This window comes from Melospiza melodia, chromosome 2 (genome assembly GCF_035770615.1).
Source record: "Melospiza melodia melodia isolate bMelMel2 chromosome 2, bMelMel2.pri, whole genome shotgun sequence".
NCBI classification, from domain to species: domain Eukaryota; kingdom Metazoa; phylum Chordata; class Aves; order Passeriformes; family Passerellidae; genus Melospiza; species Melospiza melodia.
The window spans coordinates 58,102,393-58,115,805 of NC_086195.1; the positions used below are offsets into that span (position 1 = coordinate 58,102,393).

A 13,413-nucleotide genomic window follows, 5' to 3' on the forward strand; every position below is an offset into this window, starting at 1 on the left:
GTTTCTGGGAGACCAGACTAATTCTTTCTTCAGGGCTGTAGTTCCTCCTTCTTGGCTCCCACCATGGGCTGAAGATGATGGATCCTCCTTTCCTCTGCAGAAGCTCTTACCCTGTCATTTGTGGCACTGCTTTTGTTCTAATACTTTCTAGTGGAAGCCTGATTGCTTTTTCGACATATTTGACATTGGCATAAGGAAGACACTGGAGTGTCTTTGTTTTGTTCTGTTTTTTGTTCTTTGTAGGGAAGCTCTATGTGGAGTGGAAAACGTAAGGGATACTACACCTCAGATATTTCTACCAAACATAACTTCCCAGTCTCACAATTTTTAGGGAGATTAAGCCTATGTTTCACAGATTGCATTTCATCAGGTGCCAGTGTGGTGTTGTGGCACAAGCACAGTCTTGGCAGAGTAGCATTTCAGCTCAGAAAAATGGCACTCGTCTGATGTCATGTGAGAGGGCAGATGGCCTTGGGCTACCTCTCTTTGCAGCTTATGTGGATGCTGAAGGGGAGGGGCACTGAAGCAGACCCATGTGGGCCCCCACAAAGGGAGTAGTGGGACTTTAGGGTAGGAAACAATCACTCTGCTCTCATTCCTGTCAGAGAGGAAAGTGCAAAGCCATGACCGTGCCATGCTCCCAGCCAAGTGGTGCTCAGCTGTCTGTGTTTGTTCCTCACACAGAACCCCCGGAGGTCACCATGGAGCTATCCCAGCAGATCATTCCCTGGGGCCAGAGTGCCAAGTTCACGTGCAAGGTGCGAGGGAACCCGCAGCCCTCGGTGATGTGGCTGCGCAATGCGGTGCCGCTGTCGGGCAGCCACCGGCTGCGGCTGTCGCGCCGGGCACTGCGGCTGCTCAGCGTGGGGCCCGAGGACGAGGGCATCTACCAGTGCATGGCCGAGAACGAGGTGGGCAGCGCCCAAGCCATGGTGCAGCTGAGGACAGCCGGCCCGGGTAAGCCCCTCTCCCCAAAGCCATGGCCATTCAGTCACAGCCTGACAGACAGGACAAAGACACGGGAAGGAAGTTGGGGTGTTGCCCCTGCTTCTTATTTAACCTGCGCTGCAGGCGCTTCTCTGCCTGAGGTCTCCATATCTTTCTGTGGGAACACGTGACACTAGTTTTGCTTCTAAGGGTGGGGCTATGAGTGCACATTTGGGTGATCTCTACAGAAGAGACACAAGACATCTAGGTGTAGTGCCTCACCCCATGGCTTAGCTCTGTCTCTGAACTTGCACTGAGCAAGAGCCTAAAAACTGAATTTACCTGGAGTAGGAGAGGCACTACCCGATTCCTTGGACCCTGTTGAACTTACACAGTTCAACTTACCCGAAGAACTGCAGAGAGATAGAGAACCCTGTGGTTTATAGCAGGGGAAGGAGGGATTGTTGCCAATACCTTTTTGAGTGGTAGAGCAGGCAGCACCGCACAAGGGGCTCACAGCTGTGCCTTAACCACAGACTGGGATAGGTGTTTACCCTGCTGTGACACCTTGTCTTCCAGGAGCTCCACTCAACCCTGGGCAAGGTGCCCAGCTGGACTCAGCTCAACCTCCAACACCACCTTCCAGGGACAGTGCCTTAAAGCTGCCCTTGGATACAGCTGGACTGCCAAAGCCTGGGACAACCCCTCTAGCAGCATCTCCACAGTGTGCAGCCAACAAGGGGCTGGTGACTCCAGCCGAAGCCCCCATCATCCTCAGTTCTCCACGGACATCCAAGACAGACAGCTATGACCTGGTGTGGAGACCCCGGCCTGACAGCAGAGCCCCCATCCTCTACTATGTGGTGAAGCATCGCAAGGTATCCCTGTTTTGCCCTGCTCCCATCTTCCCTCTGCACCATTCCTTGGGTGGGGTGGTGGCCTCACCACGTGTTTCATGCTTTGTGGGCAGGGGCACCCATCGCTCACTGGTGGCACTGGTTAGTGGGACCTCCTGAGCTGCAGCCTCAGCCTGCTGAGGTGTGATGGATACAGGCTGTGACAGGAGGTTTGCTGAGCTATCCAGAAAGAGCCCAGTGGCAGTGCCTGCCTGCCTAAGAATGCAGAAGGCACATGCACACACTTCCCAGTAGCTTCCATGCCCAATTCCCAGTTGTGTGTTTGCACAGGTAGGAAGCCCTGAGGGCAGGTTGCACAGTGACTTGTTCTGCACAGTGACTTGTCTTGGCACAAGCCACTGGAGCACCTCTGCCTTGAACGGGCTGCAGGACACAGAGCAGCAGCCTCTCCGCTGCATGTGGCTGCTCTGCTCAGCAGCACTGAAGTGCCCATGCTCAGTGAGTGTGAGGAGCCAGCAGAGAACTGTCATAGCCGTGCTGAATCCTCTGGGAAGGTCCTTATCCCCCAGATTTATTGTTGTAGCTGGAAGCAGTGCATTGTAGTGTGCATTGCTTGCAGGTGGCACAGTGTGAGCACATGGTGCACGGCCAAGTCCTGCTGGAGCCCATGGGCTCCTCCCTCTAGGATGTGTCATGGCACCACAGGCACAGTGCAGGCACAGCTGTACCCCAGCAGTTTCTTTAAAAGGTGGAGCATTGTTGAGGGAAAAATTCTGGTTTTGAGTTCTAAAGTATCTCATCCATTTTGCTGGGGATAAGTGGGAAAAAGAGGCTTGAATTTTTTTGTCTGCTGCTTTTCTTTCCTTTTGGGTAGCTAGGGCATTTTTTAATTAAATAATACTCAAATAGGGCAAGCTTAAATAAGCTTAAATAAAAAACAAAGTTGCCAAAAGCATCGCCAGACTATTGGCTCTGGTTATCTGCCAAGGAGAGATCTATTCTCCAGTGGTGTATCATGTAACTACCAATTCTGCTTGCAATCCTAACTTGCAGCCTTGGAGTTTGTCCATATTTGATTTGTTTTTCAGCGCTTCACCTGGAAGGGGCTGTGGGGCAGTGAAGGTTACCATGGGTCACTGCAGTTTGCAGTAATATGTTTTCAGTGTAGTCCAAATTCTCAGCTGGAGACTCTTTCTTGGGATGCTTAAGGATTGTGTGGGAAGGAATTAGTCCCAATAACCCTTAAACGTGTTTTAAAAGAGTCCCTTTCTATCCAAGATTCTTAGGATCAAGTAATGATCTGGTTTTGACATTTCTGACTGGAAAAGCATGTGTGTGGAGAGGGAAGGAATCAATTTAGCAACAAAAGAAAAGGCTCTTTGTGTGGAAGACAGCTGTAAAGAAAGTTAGACCTACTGACAGGAGACCCGCATTTGTGCTGGGCAAGGTTCTGCTTCTTCTCTAGAAAATGTCTGTGAATGTCTCTTTTTACCCTGTTCCTACACTGCCCCAAACTCTCAGCAGCCTGCAAGCAGTCAGATGCCATGCAGCCCTTATTTTTGTTTCTTAAGAATTTCTCTTTCCCTTTCCTGGATATTAGCAGCCTTTAGGGCTCCCCTCCTTGGCCTCACAACTTTGCAGGCTCAGGAATAAAAATAAAACAAGGCAGGCATTAATCAGTCAGTGTCAAACGCTTGGGGAAGATGAATGATACAGCAGAGTCTTGGCATTTCCGTTCTGTTGCATTGCCTGCATTACTAATTCTCCTTTTGGCACCGGGTCACTTCAGTGTCCTGCCTGTTTGCCTGCAAAAATATTATCTTTGCAGCTGGGGAGCAGGAGGAAGGTTCCACCTTCCCTCCCCCTCTGCATGGGGCACTAGGGTATCACAAAAAAAACCCCTTGTGTTTCCAAGCTTTTCTGAGGGCTATGGCCATGCAGTCTCTTCCCTGCAGAAACCTTTGCTCTAGCATTATGGTTCTTCATTTCAGCCCCAAAGTAGCAGGGGTGAGGCTCGATAAAACTCATTAAAACAAAGTTGTGTCTGGGTACCTCATCCTACAGAAATGGCCAGTGTCTAAATGAGCAGCTCAGCAGCTGGGCTGCAGGAGAGATTTGGCTCCTAAAGCAGCTCAATCCTGTGGCTGATGCTGCATTTTGGGGGCCGCTTGTGCTCTGGAGATTTGCACACATAGAGTGTGTAAATGGTGGTATCAAAGGGAACCAGAGGATAGAACAGGGCTGACTGAACCCTGGGGTCAAGAAAACACTCTGGGGCTTGGGTGACTTGTCCTGCTTATACCTGAATTGCTTTGTAAAATCAGGCTGGAAACATCTCCTTCCTTTGCCAAGAAGGACGAGAAAGGAGATGTGGTTGGTACACAACTTACTAATAAAGTTTCTGAGCTCAGTGCCCACAAGAAGCCCAGCCTGCCCCAAGCTCTGCAGCACCTGCATTGGTCTCTCAGCAGGTCACCAACGCCTCGGACAGCTGGGCTGTGAGGGATGTCCCAGCCTCGCAGCACCGCCTGACCCTCACCAGGCTGGACCCTGGCAGCCTCTACGAGGTGGAGATGGCTGCTCACAACTGTGCTGGCGAGGGACAGACAGCCATGGTGACCTTCCGCACCGGTAAAGGACAGACCTTCCCTGGGGTCCCTTTTGCTCTGAGTCAGGGAGTGGCCCTCTGAAACATCCTGTCCCAGCCCTGAGGCACAAAGCACCAGCCTTTGGACAATGGGAGTGTTTCTGCTCTGGAAACCCATCTGTCCTCAGCTTAGAGCAACTGTCAGAAGGGAAAGTGGAAGGGTAGGATGGGGAAAATTCTAACCCATCCTCTGTGTGAGTTGGAATAAGTCCCTTCTTGCCTTGGTGTCTCAGTTGAACACCTGCAGAACTGTAGAAAATGTGTCTTGCATAAATGTCAAGAGATTGTTTAATTCATCCTCTGCCTGGAGACAGAAATCTAGCAACATTTCAAGAAAGCCAATTAAAAGTTGTAGAAAATTAAATTTGAGGGGTATTATTAACAAGTCTGCCCCTTTAGCTTTTGTTCTTGCCAGCAGGCTGAGTGCTTCGAGCCCCTAGGGCTGTTAGAGTCCAGGAAGTACTTACCTCCACATCCTGTCTGGGAACATTTGCTTTCCTCATCACAGCAAAAGTTAATTCTGAGTGTATCTCTCTGTTACTGATGCCACCTCTCCTTTCTGCACAGGCCGGCGCCCAAAACCAGAGATTGTTGCCAGCAAAGAGCAGCAGATCCAGAGGGATGACCCGGGCACGAGCACGCAAAGCAGCAACCAGGCCGACAACAGCCGTCTGTCCCGTAAGGCCCTCCCTGAACTGGCACCTGGGAGGGTGGGGGGTGCTGGGTCTCTTGTGGGTGGCAGTGGCCAGGCATGTTGGGGTTGAAGTCTCCGCCGGGTAAATCAAGAGTGCAGTGCTGGATGAGTGGTTTCTAGCTTCTGGCAAGGAGAGGTCCTTTTGGACACCCCTGCTACTGGCCTTGGCAGACAGCAAGTCCTGGAGCGCAGGCAAATCCCACTGCCTGGCCCCACCTTTAATGCAAGGACGTCTCAGCAACTCTCTGCCTTTTTCTGAGTTCCACACAGAGAGTTTAGAAAGCCCTGTCTTGGAATCTGTGAATGTGTGAGGCACAGATGAAGCTCAAACTGCACTGCACTAGTGGTGCTGAAGGAATGTGAGGGAGGAACGGGGACCAAGTTCCATCCTGCATGTCCTGGCATCCTCCTCTCTCAGCCAAGCCCTGGCTAGGGGCAATTAGTTCCCATTCTACAGGTGCAGAGTGCTCCATTTGGGTATCTTGCTGCACTGGAGAAACATCAGATCCCTACTTGTCAGTCTAATTTCTTGTTTCCCACCTTGTCTGTATCATGACTATTGCCTTTATCATTTCTGTGAAATTCTCTCCTTCAATCCTAATCCTGTGAGGTCCCATCCTTCAATCTCCCCCATACTTATTCATTTGTTGTCTTTATTTTCATATCTTTAGCTCCATTCATCTGTTTTCCTCCCATCTTTTGATTGTTTTCCTGTCAAATTGCATTTCCACAGTTCAGAACTTTTCCTTTTTCCTTCTCAGCTGTTCCTTCTCAATCTCTTCTGTTTCTGTCTCCTACGCTTGGTTGTCCCTGCATCAGTCTCCCCCTGCTCGCTGCTTGCACATCACCCAGGCTTTTTGCTCTGTCTCCAGCCCTGCATCCACCTCTCACACTGCTTTCCCTCCCATGATGGGTGATCACACCTGAAAGTTTGTGTCATCCCACTTGAGCCGGGAGTGCAAAAGCAGCAAGATGTAAGCAGGAGTAAAAGGTGCTTGTGGGCACAAACTGAAAGGCCTGAGAGTTTGGGGGTGCCAGCTCTAATGAGGAGCATTCAGGAATTGCAGAGCATGTGGCTGGGTGCAGTGTAGGTAGTCCTTCACCTGCATACCACTGAGCCATAGGATCCTCCAGACAGGGTGAGCAGAACATGTTTCACGTCCTGATGTCCTTCTGGGTCCCTTTCAGCTCCAGAGGCACCGGACCGTCCAACCATCTCCATGGCCTCCGAGACGTCTGTGTACGTGACCTGGATCCCCCGTGGCAATGGCGGGTTCCCCATCCAGTCTTTCCGCGTGGAGTATAAAAAATTGAAAAAGTTGGGAGACTGGGTTCTGGCCACCAGTGACATTCCACCCTCTCGCCTCTCCGTGGAAATCCCAGGCCTGGAGAAAGGTAGGCAGGTGCTCTCCTCCCTGCTTCCTGGAGGTCTGTAGGAAGGCTGCAGGGTCCCTGTAGGATGGTTAATGATCTGTCACGTCCTGCTCAGCCCTGGCATGTGTGAGCAAAACAAAGCTTCCCTGACTCCTGCCCTAGGTGCATGGGGAAAAGGCTGCAGATGCTTCTCCAATTTCTCCAGCTGCAGAGACCAGCATAGGTTTGACCTCCCTCAGGGAGGCTTAGGCATGTTTTTCTGTATTACAGGATACAGTTACTAAAGGCATATGCTTTTGCCTTTTACAAGACAGGACAGAACTTTCCTTAGTTACAGGCAAGACAGATGGGCACACAAATCCTGTTGCACTTCACATGAGAAAAGATTTCATCATGGAGCTGAACAGCTTAGAAGGGGAACATAACTACCCCAAACTAAAGATCAGTAAAATTAAGTTTGAGTAAAAATTACGTAGGGTTTGAGTTTTGAACTGATGTTTATGTACTTAATTCCCATGGAGTAGAGGAAGAAGATGATGTTTTCATACCTGCTTTCAGGCCAGGATATCCTATCAGGCATTTCTTAACTCCCTGCACACCTTCCAAAACTGCTGTCTGACCTTTGGACCATCCAGACAGGAATTGGGGAAGGTAAATAAAAGCAGGCTGCATCTAGAACATGGCTGAAATGTGGCCATTCAGTGTATGTACTTCCACAGCAAACTTGCTGTAGGCTCTCTGCTTTCTGGAGATGTAGCCTCTCTTCACAGTCAGGGTCATGCTGACAGTAGAAATCTTGGAAAACTCCAGTCCCTGCAACCGCTTCATTTCCTATTTTCCCCACAGGCACATCCTATAAGTTCCGTGTCCGGGCGCTGAACATCCTGGGAGAGAGCGAGCCCAGCGCGGCGTCTCGGCCGTACGTGGTGTCCGGGTACAGTAACCGCGCCTACGAGCGCCCCGTGGCCGGGCCCTACATCACCTTCACGGACGCCATCAACGAGACCACCATCATGCTCAAGTGGATGGTAAGGCTCCTGGGGGTGGAGAGCGCTGCAGGGGCAAGAACCAGGTGTGTGGGTGCTCCTTGCACAGCTTACACATCCTCCAGGTTACCACACTGGGGCTTGTCACCAGCACAAATGGATCTGAGATCCAATAGCTGTGTCCGCCAAAGGAGGACTGGCCTTGGGACACATAAAAGGGCGGGAAGTCACAGAGCCTAGGAAACCCTTTCCATCTGAATCCACGTAGTATACAGGAAGATTTCAATGGATAACTGTGGGGTCTCGACCATTTCGTTCAATAAGCACAGTTGAACAATGCATGGGGCGGCTGCTTGCTCCATTAGCACCTCCTCTCTCCTGGTATTTTCCAGCAGATATGTCCTTCACTCTCATTTGCTAGGTAACAATCCTAAATGTTGATAATCATTTACAGCAGACCACTGCAGAGGATTTTTAGGAGTGGGTAGGATCTTTTGGATAACAAGACCATATCTGAGAGTTTTCAACAACTTAGAGCTTATTCAGAGGGATGCGCTGCTCTCCTCTCCTAGCTGCTTCTAGCCAGAAATTGCCACAAGGCAGGATGGGCACTGCTGTTCATTTAAACTCAAATAGTAGCTGGTAAAGCACTGGGTGAAAGACAGCAAGAGCACACGGAGCTGGGACAGTACTGCCCTGCGTGTGGGGGAGGAAGAGAGCTGACTTCAGAAACACAAAGCTCCTGCAGTGACCAGTTCATGGCAAGACCCAGTTTCTCTGGAAGCCATGAGCCTGCTGAAGTCAAGATGATGGTGTGCTTGCTCATGCCCAGCTGAGTCACTGTTGTTCAGGAATTTTTTTTCTCTTGAATCATTGTCTGAGGCTGCTGAGAGGGAGCAGAGCACTGGTTGCCTGGAGTGACAGGCCCAGATTCACGGCTTGTCTGTTACCTGAGAGAAGCAAAGCTTGAGAGTAGCAATTAGCACTGAGCTTTTGTAGGGAAGCCCTCATTGTGCAAACCAATGGCAACACAAAGAAGGTCCCTCTGCTAAGTTATCTTCCTGTCCCATCCCATTTATCCCAGCTGCTCCTCACCTAGTACAATACGAGCATGGACATCTCTGCTAATTTCTGCTCTCCTTCCCATTCTCTGCAGTACATCCCAGCCAGCAACAACAACACTCCCATCCATGGATTTTACATCTACTACCGCCCCACTGACAGTGACAATGACAGTGACTACAAGAAGGACGTGGTGGAAGGTAGGAGACATAGAGAGACTGGGCCCGCCACTGGTCCCTGCTAGAAGACAGCACAGCCAAAAGAACCCTGTGCACAAAAGGCAGTGACTGTCCAGGCTGCTTTACCAGGCACTGCTGCAGAGCTGGGCCAACTGTCTGTTCCCTGAGGAAGTTCAGAGCTCCATGTGGTTTTTTCCTCTTCAGGAGATCGCTACTGGCACTCCATCAGTCACCTGCAGCCAGAGACCTCGTATGACATTAAGATGCAGTGCTTCAATGAGGGAGGTGAAAGTGAGTTCAGCAACGTGATGATCTGTGAAACCAAAGGTAAGTGGATTCCCAGGGCAGCTCTGGGAGTACAGCTGCTGCCTTCCCTGCCTGCAGCTGTCAGAGCACAGCAGGGCAGGAACCATCCCTGCCTGACAGTACATTACCCAAGCTCCAGTGAAGTGGTGGAGGCAGCACTGAAGAGAAGAGAGACACAGGGTTGTCCATGCTGTTGATCAGTGTGCCCAGTCTGTGCTCACCCCTTGGGCAGAGTCCATTGCTGTCCCTCAGAGCAGCAGTTACCTTTTGTTTGCCTATCGCATGGGTGGTGACTGGAAGCAGAAGGGTTCACTTTCCCTTGCTGTGCTGAATTCCATGTTGCACTAGGAGCAGGCCCCATGTTGTCTTTGAAGCAGTCATGACAGTAACAGCATTAAGTCCAAGTGTGTGCTTTGGAGAAGCTATTTTGGATTTGCTTTTTCTTGAGCAGTCCATCAGCAGATCTGGCAGAGCCATGGGCCAAGCACAGAGGCCTTGTCTATACTGCCATATGCATCAGCCTAGGATTCCTGTCATCCAGCAGTGCTTCTTTAAAGCCACCATAGAAGTCTGGCCGCTCCACAGCAGCATTAACATCCCTGCACTGCTGTGCTCTCTGCCATGTCTCTGACATTCTCTCTTCCTTCCACAGCTCGGAAGTCTCTTGGTCTGCCAGGTCGTCTTCCCCCCTCCCCAGTGCCCCCTCAGCAGCGTCCCCCACTCAGTGGTGGGCACAGTGGCCTGGGGACAGGAGCCATGGTGGCCCGTTCCAGCGACCTGCCGTACTTGATTGTAGGCGTTGTGCTGGGATCCATCGTCCTCCTCATTGTGGCTTTCATCCCCTTTTGCCTTTGGAGAGCTTGGTCCAAGCAGAGTAAGCCTTGTTCCTTGGGGGCTGATATGGTTTGCCTGTGGATTAAATCTCACCCGGGGTGTAGTTGCATCAAATACCCAAAATGTGAGGGAGTTGTGGGAAGCAGGGAAGGGATGGACAGAGGGCAAGTCTCAGATGTCCTGTGGAACCCCATAAAGACAAAAGGCACTGTTTGTCCCTTGTCCTGCTTGCCTTGTTGCAAGGAACCTCTGGGATTAGGGGGAAGGGCTCCTTTTCACCATTTATCTCCAAGAGTGCTTTGGATGCCAAAATAGCTGCCTGATAGGACAGCCTAACCCTATACATGCTGAGCTTCAACAAGCTTGACTTCACCTCTAATTTTTGCCTCAGACTTTCTTTTCCTTCCCTCTGCAGAGCAAACCATTGACATGGGCTTCCCAGGAGCCGGGCTGCTGGTGTCATCCTGCCAGTACACCATGGTGCCTCTGAGAGGCATCTCTGCTCCTCGTGCCAATGGACATCCCTTTGCCAGTGGGCAGCCCTATGCCAGCAGGGCACATCTGAATGGCATCTGCACCTCTGCAGGAGTGGGGTACGCAAGCACCAAGCCCCGAGATTACAGCCCCGATGAAATGCCACAGGTGAGTCCACACCTGGAATCAAGAGCTGCTTTGTCATTAGCTGGAGGCCACACTTGCAGTGAGAGGGCTCTCCAGGCGTGGTGGCAGACTTTGCAGCATGTAGAAGTGGCAAGGCTGGTTTCCCAAAAGAGATTTCCCCTTTGTAGTGAAGTCTGAGACATGGGGGGAACAGGAAGGACTCCAAAACACAGATGAAGGGGTTGTTTCTCGGGCCAGGTGCCTCTTAAGGCAGGAGGAGGCAGTGAGGAAAAGCAACTCTTATGGGAACAGTTCCTGTCCCCTGAGCAAAGCTCACAGGGAACTGACAATGCTGAGGACTCTGTCTCTAAAAGGGTAAGAGGCAGTGCCAGAGCTGAGATGATAAATTGCTTATCTCCCACTCATTCAGCAGTAAGTGTAAAATGAGTTTTTCAGTGCTCAGTTTCGTTGCCCTCAGTAGCAAAAGAAACAGTTTCAGCTTTTTCTGCCTTCTGCTTAAGAGCTTCAGTGGTTTGCCCCAGGGCTCTGACTCACAGATCAGCATGTGCCTCTTAATGCTGCTGTGTGCCAGTGCTCTGCTAAGAATCCTTCTCTCCTTCCAGTCACATGAGGAGACCAATGCCTTGCTGCAGGCAGGAGTGCTGCAGAATGGGAGTGCCCAGCAAGACTACCAGCCCTCCAGGTGAGTTCTGGCCTGTGCAGAGAGAGGGTGGAACAATCTACTGGGACCCATAAGACTACATCCTTACAGAGGCCTGCCATCAATACACTCCTGTCTGTCCCAGCTCTTGAGAAACAAGTCCATGCTCCAGCACTAGGACACCTTGGTCTAAATTCTCTTCACACAACTCATTCCTCTTAGGATTTCAGGAAGGAATAATTTAATTGTAGAGGTGGCCAAGACCTACTCCCCTCTGTCCCCTTTTCCTCCTCCTGTTTCTAAGTGGGAAACTGAAAAGCAGGATGAGAGAAGCAAATATCTGTGATTGACGCTGATAAACAGCTGCCCCAGAATCTGCCCTCACACAAAGTGAGTGCTTTCTGTCTCACTGTTCAGACATCCTTCATTATCGTGCTCCCTCCTGTGTGAGGCACTATTCCTCTCAGCTCCTGTGGCATTCGCCAGCTCTTGGGTCATGGATACCAGGTCTCACATCACCTCATTCCCATACCACTGGCACATCCCATTTTCTGCTCTTCCCTTCATTTAGGAATGTTCTGTGTCACAGCATTGATGAACTGGCTGTAACACATGAGTTAGATCTTTCAAGGAGGAAAGATCTGTAAACAGCACTAAACCTCTTTGCCTGCTTCCCCAGATTGTCCAGTTCCAGAACAGAAGACAACTCTTTCCTCTACAGTCTCCCAGATGACTCCACTCACCAGCTTCTTCAGCCACAAGATGATTGTCCTCACCTTCAAGAGCACTTTGTTGGCCTCCACCATCCAGTGATAGGAAGCAAAGTGGGAGGGCCTAGCCTGGATGCTCGACGGGATACCCTCTTCCACCAAGGTCAGTGGTTTGGGAAACTCCATGCCTCCTTCATCTCATCATTTTAGGCTGCTCTTGAGGGGAAATCTCAATGCAGAGCCTTTCTGATGGCTTGTATTCAAGTGATATGAATCAATCTCCCTAGGACCTAATCCACCCCTGTAGTGCAGATCAAACTTGTTTTGTGTGATCATGGCATCAAATTCCCACACAGACTTTCAGAATGCAGATCTTCCTCTTTGATCAGAGTACTCCTCCTCATAAAGTGAACTGTTGACCTGAAACCTCCCCTGCATGTCCCTTTCCAGTGTGCATTGTAATAATTTCTTGCTCCTTTCCCCCTCAGGAAGCCCTTGCTGCTTAGGGCTAGTGCCAGTTGAAGAGGTAGAAAGACTAGACTGCTGCCAGTCCAGAGGAGATCTCCATGCACAGAATCCAGTGATCACATCTTTGGGTCAGGAGCTACCAAGACATCTGAACAGCAGCCCTCCACCACTGAGACCCTTAGAGACTCATCCTCCCACCAGCTAGGGACCAAGCTGCCTTTTGCAAAAGACTTATTCTAAAGAGAAAAAGAGAAAGGGTATTTATTTTTGTATAACACCTCTATTTATATATTTATGCACTTGTATATAGATGTATATGTGCCTTTTATAATGCTATGGAGACAGAAGGCATCCTCAGCAAGGTCACAGGAGGACCCAGGAAACAAGGCAGCAGCTCCCAGTGGCACCATCAGAACATACAATGGAAATAGCTGGACAAGGGACACTGCAGGACATGGGTCCAAACAGAGCTGCCAGCATCCTCTTGCAGCGAGGGTTTCACAGCAAATAATGCTGCCCAAAAGGTCTTTTCCTTTCCCCCACAGGAAAAGTTTGTTCCAGGAACATGCTCCTGTGAATGGACTGGAGTTATGCACTCTGCCTAATCAACTTAAACAACCTTTCACATACACGCCATGTGCAGCTGCTTATCTGTAAAGACAAATCCACGCTTTAACATCTAAAATAAAGGCTTTAGTCTTTGCTGTGCCTGGCTCTAAGCTGATTCCTCACACAGAATGAGCCCTTTCTTTTTCACTTGCAGACATACAACAAGCAGGACATCTGGGGAAAGGTGACATTTTCCTGCAGTTGGAGTTTTCCAGATAGACACTGGTGATGCTGACTCTGGGGTCTTGTTCCCTGTCTCCAGCTGAGTCTCTAGGAATGTGGCTACCCAGCTGGCACTGTTTATGTCCTTGCCCTTTGTTAGGCAAGGGATTGGTGCCAGACAGCCCCTCGCCTGGGCTCCAGCCATTTCCTACCTCCCAGGGCACAACCTGCAGCTGCACAAGAGCTCCCAGCACCAGGTGCATTCCTCAGCAGGGACCCCCTGTAAGGGTAGGCTGCACGAGCACCATTCACACACTTGTGCTGGGACCAGCAGGAA

At 50.5% G+C, this 13,413-nt stretch overlaps 1 protein-coding gene across 2 annotated transcripts in view; it reads left to right on the plus strand.

Moving 5' to 3' along the window:
* The window catches only part of BOC (BOC cell adhesion associated, oncogene regulated), a 54,438-nt gene extending 41,431 nt beyond the window's left edge, over positions 1 to 13,007 (plus strand). Inside the window, exons 7-19 of one of the 2 annotated variants that reach the window (XM_063148310.1) lie at positions 685 to 957; positions 1,507 to 1,805; positions 4,253 to 4,415; positions 4,999 to 5,109; positions 6,314 to 6,520; positions 7,346 to 7,527; positions 8,642 to 8,747; positions 8,931 to 9,053; positions 9,685 to 9,906; positions 10,282 to 10,508; positions 11,090 to 11,169; positions 11,807 to 12,000; positions 12,326 to 13,007. In XM_063148310.1, the coding sequence (XP_063004380.1) occupies positions 685 to 957; positions 1,507 to 1,805; positions 4,253 to 4,415; positions 4,999 to 5,109; positions 6,314 to 6,520; positions 7,346 to 7,527; positions 8,642 to 8,747; positions 8,931 to 9,053; positions 9,685 to 9,906; positions 10,282 to 10,508; positions 11,090 to 11,169; positions 11,807 to 12,000; positions 12,326 to 12,510 (2,372 nt within the window). In that variant the 3' untranslated portion in view covers positions 12,511 to 13,007. The remainder of the gene's footprint in view (positions 1 to 684; positions 958 to 1,506; positions 1,806 to 4,252; positions 4,416 to 4,998; positions 5,110 to 6,313; positions 6,521 to 7,345; positions 7,528 to 8,641; positions 8,748 to 8,930; positions 9,054 to 9,684; positions 9,907 to 10,281; positions 10,509 to 11,089; positions 11,170 to 11,806; positions 12,001 to 12,325) is intronic. The other variant, XM_063148311.1, reaches the window with a different exon arrangement.
* Positions 13,008 to 13,413: the final 406 nt, after the last annotated feature.